The sequence below is a fragment of the Sapajus apella genome, unplaced genomic scaffold (assembly GCF_009761245.1).
Source record: "Sapajus apella isolate SASKATOON/1434 unplaced genomic scaffold, GSC_monkey_1.0 scaffold62, whole genome shotgun sequence".
In the NCBI taxonomy this organism is placed as follows: Eukaryota; Metazoa; Chordata; class Mammalia; order Primates; family Cebidae; genus Sapajus; species Sapajus apella.
The window spans coordinates 5,651,118-5,670,567 of NW_022437002.1; the positions used below are offsets into that span (position 1 = coordinate 5,651,118).

General features: G+C 46.9%; 1 protein-coding gene across 5 annotated transcripts in view; it reads right to left on the bottom strand.

The window, feature by feature from the left end:
• CSMD2 (CUB and Sushi multiple domains 2) overlaps positions 1–19,450 on the bottom strand; it is a 617,682-nt gene that overhangs the window by 106,564 nt on the left and 491,668 nt on the right. For all 5 annotated transcript variants that reach the window (XM_032246841.1, XM_032246839.1, XM_032246837.1 and 2 more), the window contains 8 exons: positions 16,894–17,088; positions 15,715–15,831; positions 12,202–12,315; positions 5,226–5,321; positions 3,774–3,977; positions 3,241–3,365; positions 2,112–2,208; positions 923–1,027 (listed from right to left, as the gene is read on the bottom strand). In XM_032246841.1, coding sequence (XP_032102732.1) covers positions 923–1,027; positions 2,112–2,208; positions 3,241–3,365; positions 3,774–3,977; positions 5,226–5,321; positions 12,202–12,315; positions 15,715–15,831; positions 16,894–17,088 — 1,053 coding nt within the window. The remainder of the gene's footprint in view (positions 1–922; positions 1,028–2,111; positions 2,209–3,240; positions 3,366–3,773; positions 3,978–5,225; positions 5,322–12,201; positions 12,316–15,714; positions 15,832–16,893; positions 17,089–19,450) is intronic.

The following is a 19,450-nucleotide window of genomic DNA, read 5'->3' on the forward strand; positions in this document are numbered from 1 at the left end:
CCTTTGTTCCGTGGGGACCTAACACAGGGCATGGCACATTGCAGGTGCTCAATGTTTCTTCATGACATTTGCATCTCTACCCACCCACAGACGTGACCATTCTCTCCCTTGAACCACTTCTCTACCGTCTAGAGCCATCCATGAGAGTACCTGTAATGCTGTCATGTACTTCTTTGTCTACATGTTTACCTCTCTCTAGTGGATTCTGACCAACCCATCTTAATCTTTCCCAATCCTGGCAAGACCCAGCACAGCACCTGGCACGCTGTAAATGCTCAATAAGTATTTGCTGAATAAAAGTGTAACAAACGCTGCTGCCTATCTATTCTTTCCTGTACCCAGTGGAGAAAGGGGGTGGGGCAGGCAGTCCTAGTATACAACAGTTTCCCTAGAAACCTCTTTCTTTGTTCCCCAGAAGGCACATCCACAAATCTTTTTCTGTTTAGAGTATTTAGTAGTGACCACTTAGGGAGCCAGAGGCCAAGATGTAAGGGTTTGAGCTTGCAGTGAGAAATCTGTAAAAAATGAGTGAGGGATCCAATGAGGGGAGGAACTTCAAAAATAATCACATCATAGAACTAGGAGTTAGAGAGGCCAGGTTTTAGAACTGGGGGAGGAAAGCACAATTTTCTTACATCTCAATTATTTTCTGGGACCTCGGCCAACACAAGTCCCCTTTCCATTCCTGGTGTGGATACTGAGCAGGCATATAGGTTTTTAAATAACAAACACTTGGATGAGAACTCAGCTTTGAGGAGGTTTCAGACCTTCTCTGGGCTTTAGCATCCTCACCCAGGCTTGTGGGAAGGCTTAAGTGGGACGGACAATATGCAGCTCCAATATAACCCTCGCTCAGAAGGGACTCGCTAACTGTTAGGTCCCACCTTGAACCTTGTACACAGCCAAGACCCCGGATTCTCACTTTTGTACTCCAAGTGGAAGCCAGCTGCAGACACGCTGATATCTGAGTAGAAATGAAGGTAGAGCTGGTTGGAGGTGCTGTTCAGAAGGGCAGGCACAGTTGTTCCTATGGCAAGGACACCAGGGGTTAAGTTTGGCTCCTCCAGGCCCTTACACTCCTCCCCACTCCTCTGGATTTTGCTACCAGCTAGCATTCGGCTACCAAGGCCCCCACATGTCCCCAGTTATGAAACTCACTAAATGACAGATTAGATCCCCTCAGAGGGCTAGGTCTCCAATGGCTGAGGGAGAGGAAATGCCAATCTGCTTCCTGTAAGATGAGCAGTGGCAGAGCCTTGTGCCCGCAGGAGGGTGAGCTATAAATTGGATCTCCTCCTAGCCATCTTCAGTGTAACTCTGACCTGTATCATTCTCTGGGCAGTCCTGCAGTGTGGACAGTTTATCTGAAGCATGCGACTCCTCTTTATCTCTTGGCTGCCTAGAGTTCTGGGCCTAAAAGATTCAGATCATTGCCCTGGCCACTGGGCACAGCTATACACCACACTCAGTCAGAAGTCCATTACTAGAAGGGCAAAATGGTGTTGCCACTTTGGAAAACAGAAAGTTCCTCCAAAAGTTAAACACAGAGTTCCCATATGACTCAGCAATTCCACTCCTAGGTATATAAGAGAAGTGACAACATGTGTTCACACAAAGACTTGTGCATGAGCATTATTCATAACAGCACAAAAGTGGAAACAAGCCATTGACTGATGAACAGACACAGAAAATATGCTCTGTCCTTACAATGAAGTGCTAATCCATACTGTGACCTGGTGACCTTGGAAAACGTCATGTTAAGTGGAAGAAGCCACATGCAGAAGGTGTCCATTTATATGAAATGCCCAGAATAGGCAAATTCATACAGATAGAAAGTAGATTACTGGTTACTAGAGGTTAGGGGTGGGCTGGGGAGGGGAGTACAAATGGGTACCTGGTTTATTTTGGGGTGGTCAGAATATTCTGGGATTAGATAGTAGTGATGGTTGTAAGACTTTTCTAATCTACGGAAAACCACTGACATGTCCCCTTGAAAATGGTGAATTTCATGGTATATGAATTATACCTCAATAATAATGATGATAACAATGTTTATGATGATGAGTTCTAGCACTACCTTCCAAATTGAAGCCCCTGGAAACCCAGCTTACCTGAAAAACTTCCCAGCATGGTTACTGTGTTATCAGCACCATCAAACACTTCCAGGGAGTCCCAGTTCTGCTCTGTGACGAAACTGATGACTTGGATCTGTGAAGGCAGAAGATTGAATTGTTGGTTAGGCAGTCTGCATCCCTCCGCCCTTCTCTGCTTTCCTTTTCTGTCCTTCCAATAGTTAATTCAATTTGTTGAGAATCTACTCTGGACCTAACATGGTGCTAGCCCTTCCAGTAAAAGTAAGATGCAGCCCTTACTCTGAGAGCTCCTTGTCCAGTGGGGAAGACAGACATGAAAAAAATGATTAGAAGATAGTGGGATACTTTGCAAGGCAGAGAATGGGGAAAAGAAATTCCAGGAAGTGGGGAGATGGTCTGGCCCTCTCCTCATCTCTGGGACATTCCTTGGGTTTCCCTACTTTCCTGCCTTGATTGCATCAGATGTTCTGCAGCAATGAGCCCGGAACTCACTCCTGCCTGGATCTGTCTGCTGGAGTCCCAGTTTGCTGCCTCTCTGCTGGCCCTGCAGGCTCCTGGCCCTCTTCCCCGCCTTGGCACCAATGCTGGGGCCTCCTTCTGCCTGGCTCTTAGCTCTGGCACCAGTTATGCCCCCAGTTCAGCCTCTACAGCTCAGGCTGTACGTGGTTCCCTAGGTGTGTGCCTAGGGGTTCTCCGTGCTTAGGCTGCACTGGGTGGTTTGCTCTTTCTTCTCATAAGCAATGCCTCCCCTTCTAACCCTCACAATCTTAAGAAAATCTGTAGCCATTTGAGAAACAACTTATATAAATCCTCCCCACACTTCAGATTCCAGCTCCAGCCCCATTCCTTCTTTTAGCCTCCGCTCCTGGCCAGGGCCAATGCCCACCTCTCCTCCTTCCTGCACCACCCGACTCTCACCACACGCCTCTGAAGCTCTTGGGGACTGGGAGCTGCTGTGTTTTCTGTGTGGGGGCCACACCTCCACACTTGGACTGAGCCTCCTTAGCTGCAGGGGCAGGGACAGGGCTGATATGTCTCCTCGTGGCTCAGGCCTTGCTAACAGTCAGCACCTGCAGTAGGCCACCTGTGAGCAGTTACCTGTGAGCAGGCGGCCACCTGCCCGACCAAGGTGTCTCCTTGCCCTTACCTGGATGCCAGCACCTTCAGGGACCACGATCTTCCACACACAGTTGAGGCTGTTGAGGTACGGCTCCGGGAAGCCAGGGGACAGGATGGTGCCCCTGCGCTCAGTGAGGTTGCCTCCACATGGCACTGGGAGGAGAGGCCGTTGGGTCAGAGGCTTTGCAGCGTCCCTTGGGAGCCTCCCCAAGCGGACTCCTGCATCAGGGCCTCCAGCCACTGCTTGTCCTCCTTCCCATGGGGACGTGTCCCTCATGTCTCCAGTGGCCCTCATGCCTTCTCCATGGCCTCTTTCCATACAACCCTCCTCGGGGCCGTGGGCCGCCCTCCCCTCTCCACGTGTGACCCGTCCCCAGCATCCCAGCTGTTTTCGCACCTCCCACAGAGCCGAGAAAGTGGGGGAGACTGGGACACCCCACCTCAGTCATGCGCTGGGAAGCGGCTGCTGTGTGCTGTGGAGCATCGCTGGGGCTGGCTGCCTCCCCCAGGGAGAAAGGGCTACGTGCTGGTTACCTGGTAACCCAGGTACTGGTTACTCACCCACACACGTGGGCGCTGAGACGTTCCACTGGGCCAAGGCCCCAGGCACAGGGAGGCACTCGATCTCTGGCGACCCCTGCAGGGCATAGCCGGAGTTGCATTCGAAGCGGACGATGGCCCCCACCGAGAAGTCACTGCCCAGCCTCTTGCCATAGCGGGGTTCCGGCACAGAGCTGCACTGCGTGGCGCTGGTTCGGGGCACCGCTGCGGGGGACAAGGGCACTGAGGGGCAAGCCTCACCCCTCCAGAAACTGGCCCAGGGATGGACACACAACGGGACTGGAACAAAGACCGTCTGGATGAAAGAAACCCTGAGAGGCTCTGGGCGCCCTCCCTTAGGGAAGGGCTCGAGGGCTAACTAGGAGGATGCCTGTTATACTGAAGCATAGCTGGACACGCAGTGCTACAGCACCGCTCCTGGAAAGCACGGGAGGTAGAGTGGTGGACCTCCCACCTTAGGCCCAGTGTTGTTCTTTGCCTTCCCAATGATGTTCCTCACTCATCAGGGTCCCACGTTCCCTAGCAAGGAGAATGGGCCTTCCTCCTCCACCTTCAGTGCCTTTATCCAGCCTCTGTCCTGTCTTCCCCATGTATCTTGAGATACTGCCCAGGGCCCTGCCCTCCACGACCCCAGTCTTCCCTCCCCTGCTGCCCACAATGGCCGATGAGCCCCTTTCGCCCAGGCCCCGGCATGGCCTCCTCTGTGGCAGGATCACCCTGGCACAGGGAAACGCAGTTCATCCTGGGCAGAGTCGAATGAGCAGGACCATGCTTAGAACCTGGGACCTACAGAAGCGGATGTTCTCCTGGGCAAGTGGAGGTTGGAGCCTGGGGGTGAAAGCCAGGATGTTCCCAACTGCCTTACTGGGCCAGTAAGGAAGGGAACTAACACTGACTGGCTGCTCAGTGCCAGCTACTTCCCCAAACTCTCTCTTAATCCTATCAGTGAGGCATTGTGATTGTCCTCTTCTTACAGCTGAGCAAACAGGCCCTGAGACCTGGAATAGCTGGAGCCTAACTGGCAGGTGGGGAGGTGGGATTCAAATCCATGTCCACGGCACTTGAAAGCCTGTGTTTTCCCCACACCTTTGCTGTGCCTGGCAGACAAAACCAAACTCCAGGGGAGTCTAGGTCAGAGGCCTGGGCTAGTCTCCTCAGTGCTGTCTGGACCACACCAGACAATGGGTGGGGTGGGGAAGGGGAACAAATGAGCTTCCCATGTCTGATTTCCTTCCTCATTGAACATAATACTTGGTCTAAGAATGTCTGCGGAGTAAATGAATGTATAAAATTCAACTGAATTTCAGGGAATTGCCCTACAAACTAGTAACTCCCCTAAACACCCTGAGAAAGAGACTCAGACTAGAGGTCAAAGATCCCTGTTCCTTCGGTCACCGAGTCCCTTAAGAACTGAGATCACCTTCCCACCTCCGGTGTCCATGTCCTGCATACCTTGGTAGACGAAGTGGAAGCCTCTGGCTGGTGCTTGGCCTTTGGCACTGAACTTAATGAGAACTTGATTGGAGGTGGCCAAGGGCAGTGATTCTCCTGCCAAGATAAGGGGCAAGGAGGAGAGAACAGTGAGTCCAGCAGGTGGGCCCAGAAGATAAAATCCTGACCAGGAAGGAGGGGCTGCCAGTATGCCGTGCAGCAACTCCTTCCATAATCCAGGCCTTCCTCAAATAAAATCTCACATTTTTTACTGCACTTTACAATTTAAAGTTTATAGAAAGCTTTTTGATCCATGGTCTTAACTTGACCTGTGGTCACTGTGAAGTTGGCATGACAGAGTTCAGTAACCTCATTTAATAAAGAAAGAGAGGCCCAGAAAGATTAAATGACCTGCCGGAAAGGAGAAAGCTGGTAAAGACGTGTGGAGCAACAGGGATGGAGGAAGGGGCTGATACCAAGCCCACTGACTGATGGTTTACTTGGAAAACTGACATCAATCTGATTTTTAAAAAATGGCAATAGTTTCTGGGAAGGAGGATGATATGATCATCTAGGAGCAACTGGCCTTTCCCAGACACTCTCCCACCATCCTGTGAAATGATCAATAACTTGAACAATGGTGTAATTTATTGCTCAGACTAGAAAACTTTTGAGAGTCAAAGAAAGTGCTATCAATAGTTATGCTGCCACTATCCTAGGCAAACCAGGAGATACTGTTGCTGGCCAATAACACACAAACCGGGGGGAAACCTGCATGGGTACAGGAAGCCAGGTGAGGCTGACAGCCTTTGTAGCAGAAGACAAAGGTACATCTTCTGCTTGTAAGGTACAGATGGGTCAGCAGAGAGACAGCACCAACCAGACCTGCAGTCAGTGTAGTCACCATGCTGGGGAAGCCCAGGGGGAACATGGGTGGAGGCAGCAGCATGGCTACCCTGCCTGCTGTCCCCCTGCAGCCTCAGGGACCTCTAAGAAAGGCTGCTGACCCTAAATGATTCCCATTCTCAGGAGGGAAGTAGGGATTACAGAGAACCAGGCTATATCTCCACTACAGTGAGGGCTAGAGTTGGGACCCACAAAGGAGCTACTGGGAGGTCCACCAGAACTTCCAGGAAGCTCATGTGATGCTACCAACATGGGAGCAGAGAGCCTTCTGCAAAGCAGGCTTAGATGTACATGTGACCCAGACGGCTGATCCTGGCTAGGAGTCATTGTCCCAGCTGAAAGTTACTGCCCCAGCTAACACACAGCTGCCAAAGCAGAAAGAAACTCATGAAGACAAAGTCTCCCTTTGTTATCACTGCTATCTCCAGCTCCTCCTCCCGATGGTTACGAGCAGAGTGAAACTCAACTTTTCTCTCTGGCCTGACAGAGGTGGATAAGGACCCTACGAGCTCTCACAGAACCCATGTCAACTTCAGCCCTGAAGGCACACAGGCCTCCCTATTCAAGGGAGGGCAGACAGTAAAATCACTGGACATTAAAAAAAAAAAAGTTAAAGTTTTGAGGAAGGAGGTCACTCTGAGAAGTCAAAGCAAACACTTTATGTGAACCACAACAAAGAGTAGGCGAAACTCTCAGCAGATGTTCAGTCAAGGTTGTCATGAGATTAAATCTAGCATTGCATCTGTGAAGTTGGAGGAAGAAGGATCTGAGATCAATAAAGGCTGCAAAGAGATGAGAAATGCTAGTGCAAGCAGCTGGATTCCACAGAAACTGAACAGTGAAATGGAGATGAAATTTGGGAAATTCTCTCAGAATCCACAGAAAAAGGATAAAGAGATTAAAATAATGAGAGAAATGACAAGTGACATGAAAGATGAAAAAAAATTCATATGCATATATCAAGGAATTCCAGAAAGGGAAGACAGAGAAACTGAAGGAGAAAAAATCATTTAAGGCCAGGTGCAGTGGCTCACATCTGTAATGCCAGCATTTTGGGAAGCCAAGGTGGGCGGGTCACCTGAGGTCAGGAGTTTGTGACCAACTTGGCTAACATGGTGAAAACCCGTCTCTACTAAACATACAAAAATTGGCTGGATGTGATGATGTGCACCTGGAGTCCCAGATCCTTGTGAGGCTGAGGCAGAAGAATCCCTTGAGCCTGGGAAGTGGAGGGTGCAGTGAGCTGAGATCGTGCTGCTGCACTCCAACCTGGGCAACCGAGTGAGACTCGGTCTTAAAAAAAAAAAAAATCATTTAAGAAAGAAGACACTTAAAAAAAAAAAAAAAGAAAGAAGACACTTTTCCTAAGATGTGAGGTTCAGATTGAAGTATTTGCCATGTGCAAGATAGAATTAGTGAAAAGAGGTCTCGCAACACATCCTAGCGGGCTTTTTAATTAAAAAAAAAAAAAAGGAAAATCATATTGACAGAAAAGCACAGGTTACTTACAAGGACAAAGAATCATGTTAGACTCCAATTTGTCTGTAACAGTAAATGTTGGAATAGCATGGAACGATTACTGCAGTTTTGAAAGATAAAGTTTGACCCATAATTTGATTTGCAATCAAGTTGTGATTTATATCCTATGTCAAAAGGAAAGCATTCTTATAAATGCATGGCGACAGAAAGTACGAAAGTACTGCAGTTATGAGCCCTACTGAAAAAAACACCCCAAAGCTGAAGTAGAGAATTCAAGACCCAGCAGGGGTAAATACAACCAGAAAAGTATAATAACTATTGTCAATGAGCTAACCAAACAAAATGCAAATGCAAAAATTTGCTTTTGGGGAAGAAGTCTACAATTTAAAAAATTACTATGACATTAATATAAAAGTCCAAATATAACCAGAAAAACTTGAAAATTAGAGATGGGTTAGGTATGTATGGAAAAGCGAGAAAGCACAAGCAAAAGAAAAGCAACATGAACAGAAGCCCAGAGAAAACAATACATGGTGGCAGATGTCAGACCAAATAGTTCACTTGTGAAATAAACAAGTCAACTTCCTTTTAAAAGAAAAAGACTTGGAGAAAATGAGAGAAGATATATCAGGGAAACAGATAAAAAATTGCTAGAAATACAAGAAGACAACAAAATATCATAATTGTAGTGGGAGATACTTTAATGCAACATTCACAATCATTGATGCTCCAAGTAGAAAAATGAAATGAAGATTGCTGAGTAGTGGCCATTAAGCTTCCCCTCCCACCCAACACAACTCAGGGACAGGGACACAGCTCACTCACATCAATACCAATGGCTCGTTATCAGTTTCTCTAAACGAGGAATAAGGAACTCTCTGAATATACTGATATTGATATCTACAGGTCTTTTTTTTTCTTTTTTCTTTTTGAGACAGAGTCTTGCTCTGTTGCCCAGGCTGGAGTGAGATGGCATGATCTCGGCTCACTGCTACCTCTGCCTTTCGGGTTCAAGTGATTCTTCTGCCTCAGCCTCCAGAGTAGCTGAGATTACAGGTGCCCGCCACCACACCCAGCTAATTTTTTGTATTTTTAGTAGAGACGGGATTTCACTGTAATCCCAGCACTTTGGGAGACTGAGGTGGGTGGATCACCTAAGGTCAGGAGTTTGATATCTACAGGTCTTATACATCTCTCTCTCTTTCTCCTTGTCTCTCTCCCTTCCTCCCTCCCTCCCTCCCTCCCTCCCTCTCTCCCTCTTTCTCTCCTTTCCACCCTTCCTGCCTTCTTCCCTTCCTTCTTCTATTGGTCCTATACACCTATATCTATATTTACATCTATAGGTCTTAAATGTAGACTGCACTATCTCTCTTTACCTGAAGATCCTTTACCTATACCTCTAAATCCATAGCTATCTATCTATCTATCTATCAATTAAGAGGTTTTTGAAAAGGCATCCTACTCCAGGAGTCCCTGATTTACACTCTTGTCTGGGTGTGTGTGAGGTGGTGGTTACAAAAATATCATTTGGTTGAGAAGAACTGATATAATAGATCTGAACAACAAAATTGAGTAAGATTGATTTAGTGGCAATTACAAAACTCATTTACTCCTGACTCTAACTTTAGGAGGTAGGACTCTTACTCTTTGCATTTTATAGAGGAGGAAACCAAAGCTCAGAGCAGTCAAGCATTGTGCCCTAAGTCACCTAGCAAGCAAATAGGAGAGCTAAGAAGGGTGTGACTGTAGAACCTGAGCCCATTCGTCCTACTTCTCTACCCTATGGAGAGAATGCACATCCTTCTTAGATGTTTAGAAAACTAAAGAAAAAGCTCCTCGACTACTGAGAGGGTCTCAATTAATCCCCAAAGGAAAAATGGTACAGGCCACATTCTCTCACCACATGGCAATAAAAATAGAAATTAACACACAAACTTAATGCAACAAGAAGGAAATCTATATTTTTAGGGGAAAAGAAAAGATATTCTTAGCCAACTCGTGGGCAAAAAGAGTACACAACACCCTGATGAGCTATTTAGAAAGTAATGATGAACATAGTATATATCAAAATTTATGGCATGAAGCCAAAACGATGCTTGGAGGTGAATACATTGCTGTGAACATGTTCTTTATTACACAGAGAAAATAATGAATAGAGCTCTCAATTCAAGAAGATAGAACAAGAACAAAATAATTGGAAGAAAAATACGAGGAGGGAAATGATGACATAAAAAGGCAGAGATTAATCAAAAAATAACAACAGCAAATTCTGCAGAATAATTGATAAATTGCAGCAATAAAAATTAAAAAACAAACCCCAAAAACACAAAACACCTGGTACAGCTGGGGAAAAAGGGGATGATGAATGCACGATGCAGCATAGGAATCGTGCTGGAATATCACCACTAATACAAAGCAGGGTAAACATCGCCAGAGTACATTATATAAATTGTGGTACTAAATGTAAAGAAAATTATGAAATGAGTTTTTAAACTAAAAGATAAAATATCAACATTGATGTTAGAGTAATATCCCTGAATAGACCAATAATCATGGAAGAAAATAAAAGAAAGCCACTAAAAAGGAGGAGATAAAATAATGAGACAAATTTATTTGCAGATGATATTACTTCTTGCCTAGAGGAGCCAGGAGAATTAGCTGGCAGTGTAAGCAGTATTATGAAGAGTCCAACGACTTTACAAAGCAAATATGCCAAAAATACCGGTCTTTGAATATATTAGGAAAGACCAGCTAGAAAACGTATCAGGGGAAAAAGACCCATTTATGACAGCAACAAAAATCTCCATGAAATATCTAGGAATAAAGTTAACAAAAAATGCATACTGCCTAAATAAAAATTATAGCAGTGTCCCAGGGCTACAGAAGATAAACAAATGGGAGACATAATGTGTTCCTGGATAAGAAGAAGAGTTAACGTTATAAACATATGAGTTCATCCTAATTTAATGTGTAAGTTTTATTAAACCCCAGTCAAGATTTTGATGCAATATTTTTAACTTTTCAAAATATTTCTAAATAATTTGGAGGCAAAAGTAAGCAACAACAGCCAATAAAAATTCAAAACAAAGAATGGCTATGGGGACTTAGAGTACCATGTGTTTAAAATTATTATATCATAAACACTATTATAGTGTTACAATAATTACAAACTGAAAAAAGAATAAATAGGCACTTAAAAGAAGTGGATAAAAAGTCTAGGAACAGACACTTCATAAAAATTTAGTATATGTAAATTTGGCATTTTGAAAATTCTACTAGGGCAACTGATTAACTACATTTGAAAGAATATGCTTAGATTCCCTATATCAAATAATAAATCAAAATAAATTTCAAAGGTATTAAAGCGATGTGATGAAACTAAGAAGTGAAAGAAGGCATAGAGGAATATTTATTTGACCAGCATAAAAGCAAAGGAGAAAACTATAAAAGAAAACACTGATAGATTTGATAGCATGGGAAATTTACATATTCCGACATTAAAGCACCCTGAAGAAAATTATATAGCAAATGACAAACTGGAGAGGAGGGCTTTTTATAGTGCATACACACACACACACACACACACACACACACACACATATATATGTATCATAAAATATGGAGTTCTACTCAATAAATAAGAAAATAAGTGCTTATAGAAAAATTGACACAAATTCACAATAAATTCACAAATAAAAAATGCACAGTCCAATAAACACATTACAAAAAGGCTAACCTAACTAGTAATAAAACAAGGCAAATTAGAAAATGAGATGCCACTTTCACTTTTCAAACTGATGACGCTTTTGTTTTTTTAATCACCTGGTTTTTGTGAGAATAAAACATGCCCTCTTACTTGTTGATGATCAAACTGGTAAGATCTTTCTAGAGGAATATTTGATAATCTGCATAAAAAGCCTTAAAGATCTCACATATCCTTTAACTTGACAATTCCACTTCTAGATATTCTAAAGTAACAGAAATGTATATAAAGATGTATGTATAATACATTGCATTAATATTCATAAGCACAAAACATTACAGATAATCTAACTGTTCAGTAATAGGGAATTCATTACATAAATTTTAACTAACTATATGAGAGACTATTATGCGGCACTTAAAAATCCTATCCTAGAAGAAAAAAATGACAGAGGAAAGCTCACAGTGAATATTTCAATAAAATCTTTATATTGGTTTGTTGAATAAAATATGTAAACATCGAAGAAGATACAAAGACTGGAAGGAAATCCGCTATTTCTTGTCAGTGGCTCTTTCTGGGTAGTCTATATTTTGGTTCTGTATGCAATTATTTTGTTTTGTCACTAAGTTTTGTACAATGAAAATGCAATACATTTATAATAAGAAAAAAAGTTGCATCTGAATACGAACCAACAGGAGAAGGCTATACCACTAGGGGGCGGTGTAGACTCAGCCTGGGTGAGGGCAGCTGCTGAAGGCCCCGCTAGCTGGAGCTGCTAGGAGCTGTCCTCTGCGGGCAGAGCCTTAGGGATCCACCTGCGGCCATGGGGTGCTTCTAGCGCCTCCTTCCCTTAGCCAGCCGTGATGCCCAGGCCCACAACCTTCCCCACCCTGGCCGAGCCCCGAGTACCTGTGTGGGAGCCCGAGAGGGAGCTGAGGAGCCGTGAGTGCTGGCTGTGGCCGTCGTGAACCTCCACCACGTCGTTGAGGGCCGTGTGAAAGAAGGCGAACTGGCCAAACACCACTGTGGAGGAGACACGGCGTGGGGACTGGGCAGGCAGGCACGCTGCGGCAGGAGAGGGGATCTAGGGGTCTGGGGGCCCAGGCCAGGAGGAGGGTAGTCCTGGGGCAGCTGGTGGTTCCTGGGCTGTGGCTTGTTGCCACTGGTTAACGCAGTGGCAGTCTGGCAGTGGCCAGACACCCCGCATAGGGAGGTGGGGAGCTGGGGAGGCTGGGCTGGCCTTCACAAGAATCAGGACAACATGGAGGGCTGCACCCAGAGGTCAGGTGGGTGGAGGCAAAACTGAGCCCACCTTGTTCCTTTCCCAGATAGCAGCTGCAGCAGCTACTGGAGGCCATCCCTCATTCTCCATGTGATTTCAGGACCCCATGTTCTCCCTTAACTCTTTTTCGAAGATCCAACAGACCAGGGCAGCCCCTGGGTGCAAGATCTCCTACCGTTGAGAGGAATGGAGGGTGAACAGCAGCTTGCTCCCAGGGAAGGAGCCACCGTCTACAGAGCAGGCAAACAGCTGCTCAGAAGAAGGGGGAAGATGATATTTATTAAGCACCTAGTAGGTGCCAGATACCATACTTGACCATGACTGTTCCAGATATTATCTGTATTACGTAGACAAGAAACTGAGGCTCTGAGGTCAAGACAGTTCCCCAAGGCCATTCAGCTAGTTTGGGAGGGGGGCTGAAAAGGCAGTGGGCCACAGCCTTCATGAGTCCCCAGTCAGAGACAGCCTAAGAGCCCTGCCATTTGATGGGTATTCAGGCTGCCAGCTATGGACTGCAGGGAGTTTCCTCAGCTGCCCCTCTTTTCTAATCACTACTGAGAGGCTAGGGCACCCTGGGCCACAGTGGGCATGGCTCCCAGTCAGCTATCTGCCTGACCCCAGTTCATTCTGCATGCACCGGCCTCCCAGGTGGTGTGGTGCATTGGAGGGCAAGAGCCAGGCCAGACACTTCTTTACATTGGCTCAGGGCCTTGAGCATGTAGGAGGGAGGATGTGTGTGCTTATGTTGTGTGTTGTATATGTTTGTGTGCAGTGTGTTTATGTGTGCATGTGCATATAGGTGTGTTGTATGTCCATGTTGTATGTTGTGTGCAAGTGTGTTACGCATCTGTGTTGTACAGGTATGCTGTGTGTGGTGTCTGCAGAGTGTGTATCTCCTGTGCTTTGTATATGTTGCATGTGTTGTATATTGCATGTGTTACATGTGCTGTGTTGCATGTTGTGTGCATGTAGTGCATGTGTTTTGTGTGTATTGTGTGTGCACGCATGTGTTGTGTGTATTGTATATGTTGCATGTGTTATGTGTAAATGTGTTGTGTGTATGCATGTTTTGTTGTAGGTGTATTGTATGTGTGTTGTATGTATTGTATGTGCATGTGTTGTGTGTTACATGTGTGGTATGTGTATGTTGTGTTGTGCATGTTGTGTGTGCATGTGTTGTGTGTGTATTTTGTGTTTGGTGTGTACGTGTGTGTTGTGTGTTACATTGTATGTGTTGTATGTGTGTGTACACTCGTGTATCAGGGCAGAGAGGGACTCAGGCCATGGAGTTGACTGCCTGATTAAAAATTGTTTGCAATGGTATGTATAGTAGTGAGTGGAACAAGAGATTCTTCGCTGTCAACTCATGCTTAGAGGAGCAGGAGGAAGAGTACATTTCCCTACCCTGAAAATGAATACTGAGTTAGGGCTGGTGGCAGGGGGAGCTCCCTGCTCTCCCTATTAGTGGTGAACAGGGACAGATAGGGTTTCTGTTTTCACAGAGTGTATATTCTATTGGGAAGAGACAGTCAGCCCCTACCCCTCAAACAAATACTTAGGCAAATAGACAAGATAATATCACATAGTGTTAAATTCTCAGTGTAATGGGATAGAATGATGGAGTGTCGCAGTCCACTTTAGATAGGGATCAAAGGAATATCTTTAAGAAGATGACACTAGAGCCGGTATCTGTGCTGGGGGTCAAGTCATTGAGACCAGGAGGGAAAAATCTGCCCTTAATCCTCAGGCTCAGCATCACCAGCAAAAGAAGATCATTGGGACAGATCTCTGTATACAGTTTTCACTCAGTGATACTGACTAACTGGCCTTGTTAGGTTGTTGGCTAACTCCAAGGCCAGTTAGTCAGTGTCATTGAGTTGAAAACTGTATACAGAGATCTGTATACAGTCCAACTGAGCTCATTTTGGGTGCGAGCTCCTTATCACTGGGGATTCATGCACAAACTGCATGCCCACCTATCAAGGATTCTGCTCTGGGTAGTAGATCAGATTGGACAGGCTTTCAGGACGTTTCTAACTGTGATCCTGCAAGTCTGAAGCTCCTGCCACCTCAGTATATTGGGGAATATGTGCACTTGTACATAAGTGTCCTTGTTCTGGGGCAGGAGTGGGTGCACTGATGGCTGGAGCTATGGGTAGAGATGAGACTGGAAATTTATAGAGGACAGAGAACATGTCTCTCTGCAGAGGTGACTCTGCAGCCCCAGGACTCAGTAGAGTGCATGGCCCCCAATGGGTGCTTACTAAATGTTTGGTGAACACCTCAAGCATCAGGCCTTGCTCTGTGCTTGCCCAGAGCACAGAGAATAAGGGAATAAGGAGCTAGCATTCTGCAGGCTGCTCACTCCCTCCTTCTCCTCTCTTGGATGGTCAGGACATGTTGATGTCCTTTGCCACACCCAACATCACTTGTGTTTAGACATGGTTGTCAGTCTACAAAGAGGAGGTACAGGGAGAAAGAAGCCAGCCTGGTCACCGGGTTGCCCTTCATTTTTGTGAATGCCTCCAGGGCTGGCAGGACTCTTCAATGTCCCCACCACCAACCAGGTAAAGGGCCTGGTTTTTTCTGCCCACATCTCTTGGAATCTGGAAGTTTCTCTGTCTTCCCAGGGCACTGACCTGTTCCTCACTTTTTTCTTGCTTGTCCTACCTATAGCTCCTGGACCAGGCTTTGGTTCTCAGATGGGACACTAGAATGATGTGGCTTCTGGTATCCCTCACCTGCACTTTCAAGACCAGCTCCATCCCCTCCCTCCTGCTCCTTGGCCACTCACCCCTGGGTTCCTAACAGGTCTAGATCTGCGGCACCTCTCTTTAGACCTGGGCCATACTGGGTAGCCCCCTGGGGCACCCTGCCTTCCCTCTGTCTCCTCCAGTTTCTCATCAACTCTGTCCTCTTGGTTCTGGCGGGGCTCACTTGTGCCCTTCTGCTCTCTTGTGTCAGGAATGTATTCTTAGCCCGTTTCGGAAAGTCAGTACTCAGCTGTCCTTTTTTTGGGAGACTGTTCTGCAATTCCCACAATGGGGCCGTATAATTAGGAAGAGCCTGAGGAATTGCCCATTTTGGAATGAGGGTGAGGAGTCAGAAAACATATGAACAACAACAACCAAAACCCATACCATAGTCCTTGGGCACAGTAACAAAATATAAGCAGATCTGTCCACTGGTGTAGTTCTGGGGGTAGTTGGGGGACAAGACCACTCCATCTGAACCCACATACTGTCCGCCACAGGGGGCTGAAAGAGAAACCGGATAGAGAGTCAGGTGACCCTGTGGGCCTCTTACCAGTGACCATCCTCCATTTTGCCCCAGCCCAAGCTTCTGGCCCCAGTAGGGCTGCCCTGAGGTGGGCGGCCCCTAGCTTATAGAAGGGAAGTCCTGAGGACATTGCTCTGCCCTGCTCTGCCCAAGGACATGCATCCCTGGCCAGGCATGTGGCCTGAAACTTGCCCTGAAGCTGCCGAGGGCCCTCTTGGGCAGGTGGCAGTTCTTGCCCTCTACCTATTAACACTGGCATTACCTCCCTGAAGTCACAGCCTTAGGGAGCACATTAGGAACCTCTTCTGCTTACAAGTGGGGCCTAGAAATGATCTGCTGCCCCTGGCTGACATCTGCACCTGGAGTGAGTGTCAGCGTGAGGAGGGAGCTGAAGCTTCCCCAGACGGACGAACCCCATGGGGGGCGGCCAGCCCATGTGACCCAGGCATCTTCTGTTCCCCTCCATGATGCCCAATTTCCACAAAGGGTGGGTCTGAGCCCGCCTCTCTTACCATGACAAAGGGGTACCCTTGGCTTTTCAACTTGGGTGGCCACCATGCTCTTAAAGCCCTGATACTCATTCCTATCCCTCTTGTCAGGAACCCCATGGGTCACTCAGACCCACCTGGAATCAGTGTACTCTGCTGGCCTTACTTCGACAGAGCTGATCTCTCAGTGATTTTCCCTAGGCCTAGGAACTAGTCCAGGAGTCACCTTTAAATGACTTCTCCCTGGTGCGAGCTCCCTGTTGTGGCATGTCTGGGGGCCTCTGTTGAGGGCATGAGCATCTGTGTGAATGGGGGTGGGGACACTATGTGAACTGTGATGACACCTTGACAGGAACTGCATACCTGGTGAATTATAAGCCACTTCTATACATATCCACAGCAAACCCAGGTTTGCCAGGCTTGGAGGAGCAAGGCTTAAAGACCATGTCTCCCTCCAAGACCATGTCTCCCTCCTTTCCCTAGCCCACAGCACCTTCTGCACCTGGCATGCCCTTGATCCTCAGACCCCTCCCATCCCTGGGCTCCCACCACCTGTGCAGACTGGCCGGGGATTGTTCCACACGGGCTTCCCATCGGGCCCCAGGATGCAGCTCAGGGTCGAGGCGCCCTCAACTTCGTAGCCCGCATGGCAGTAGTAGGTGACGGAGGAGCCCAGCTTCAGGTCAGACCCCACTCGCGTGCCATTCTTGATGGAACCAGGATCAAAACATGACTCCCGTGGGTTTTCTGGGAAAAAAAAACACACACAAACATGTGCACACACACAGAGGGCTCATAAGGAGGCTCTTCCTGGGCTGCAGCACCCATGAGAAGAACCCGACTTTAGCCACAGAGCACACAGGGATTCACAACTGCGGCTCCTATTCCCCTCAGGTCTAGAAACGACTCTTAAATTTGGGTAGAAATTGAAGGATGGAAATCACATTGAAGAGGGAATTTCTCCTTCTATTCCCATATTCTTCAGTTGACCCACAAAGGAAGGAGCCCCAGCAAAATCCCTGAGGCCCTCTCTCATCCCCTGCTCGCTCCTCTCCAAGGGAAGCATGTGCTTTTCTTGATGGTGGGGGCTGAGGGTCTCTGGCCCACATCTCAGCTGCTAGCAGGGTCATTGTGGGAAAGGTCAGTGCTTGGGCACAGTCTACCCCTTTGCTCATCTTTGACGCCCCCACCCCCCGCAGGCTCAGCAGCTTCCTGGCCTTTTGGTTCCCCTGGGAAGCAGGGCAGGCAGTCTACTTTAGGAGATGCTCTTTCTCTTCCTCTCTCTTCTGCCCCATCTGTACCACTGGCTGGGGAGTGGAGCGGCATCCGTTCTGCAGGCTCAGTCATACCCATCTGTTACAGGTACTTCTGAGTGCATGGGTACCAATACTTAGATTCAGGGAGGAAGTACAAAACATGCTTCCACCTCTGGGTTGGGTTACCCGACTGGTGGAATAACTTGATGTCGCCAATGCGGTTTTCCAGGGCTTTGCATTGGGTACTGGGTGCTTGCCAGTTTATTAAAACCACAGTGTTTTTCCATTTGGCTATTGATCCATATGTGTCTTCCCAATCAGTCATACAGTGATGCGTGTAACAGTCCTCTACTCTGCCTCTCTGCACCAGATAAGACCATTCTTGACATGGCCTGTAGCTTGGGAGTACGAGCCCAGGTCCCAAATCTCTGGAGTAGGACAGTCTACAGCATCCCTCACCATCAGCTGGGAATCCTGAGCAGCTCCTGGGAGTCCATGCTCACTTTCATGCATGATTGCCTTTCCTCAGTCTTCCTTGTTCTAAGATAACTGATGGTCAAGAGGTTTGTCACCAGGGCTGGGCAGTAACAGGACACAGCTGAGGCCAGTCAGTACCAGAAAGATGCAACTGAGTATCGGGTTGATTCATGAGCATTTTGCAGGATACATTATGGCAGGGGCAACAGAGAGGTCTAGAGTTGGGGACTCACAAAAGGGTGCTGACAGTCCTTGCAGAAGGACTCAGAAATTCAAAGAGTGGAGCTAAGGAGGAAAGAACCAGACTAGAAGAGATCAGAGTTCATTTCATCAGAGATGAATGGCTCAGGAAGAATTTTGCTGAGGGTGGTCCTTGTCACCTGGGTACCTTTTAGATCACCTACACAGGAGGTGGCCACTGCTTGAGGCTGTCACTCAGTTGACTGATGGGATGGGACTCTGAGGGTCTCACTCTTGCACAGGAGCATGTGAGACCATCCTACACATTAAGTCCTTGCCCACAGCTGAGAGTGGAACAGCTCTGGATGCATTACTGCATTTAAACTCAAGTGGGACTCAGAACATGGCCACTCATTGCAGGGGACTCCTCAGTGGTTTCCTCACGTGACCCGTGGTGCATTGCCTTGATCTGCTTTATCAAATCTGTCTTCTCCATGAGCCTAGTGGCTCTGGCCAGAATATAACTGGCCACTGGGTGACCCATATGTGAGTCCCAGAGATTCGGAAAACTGTCATCATATCTTTTGTTTCATCTATCCTTTTTTTGTCTTTTTAAAAGTTTATTTTTTGTTTGTACAAGTGGTTCATTTGAAACTAGCGATTATTAATATGTTGATTTTTCCCTTTGCTTTTCTCCCTGTTCATATTTTTAAAAAATCTATTTATTTTACTTTAGGTGCATACTATATCTGGCATTCCTCCCCATGTTATCCCTCCCCACCCTCCCCTCCCTCTTTATAAATTCAAAGTGGGTGAAATCTTACTTGAAGTTCAGAAAAATTAAGTAACTTGGGATCAAAGTTCACACAGCTCATAAGAGGCCAAACTAGCTGTGGTTCCTGATAACCACCTTCCCCACCTTCATCCTTCAATAACAGAACTCCGATTGTATCCAGAGCTCCAAGGCTAAATTCTACATTTCTCAGCCTCCTGGGCAGCTACGTCTGGACGGAGATGTAAACACGAGTTAGATCATGTCTGCTGAAAACAATCCAATAGCCTCCTGTCTCACTCAGAGTAAAACCAAAATCCTTACAGGCCTCCAAGGCCCTGAACATGTGGCCCCAATAGTTCCCTCTGTGAGCTCAGCTCCTGTCATCTCTATGCTGGCTTTGCTTCAACCACACTGGCCTCTG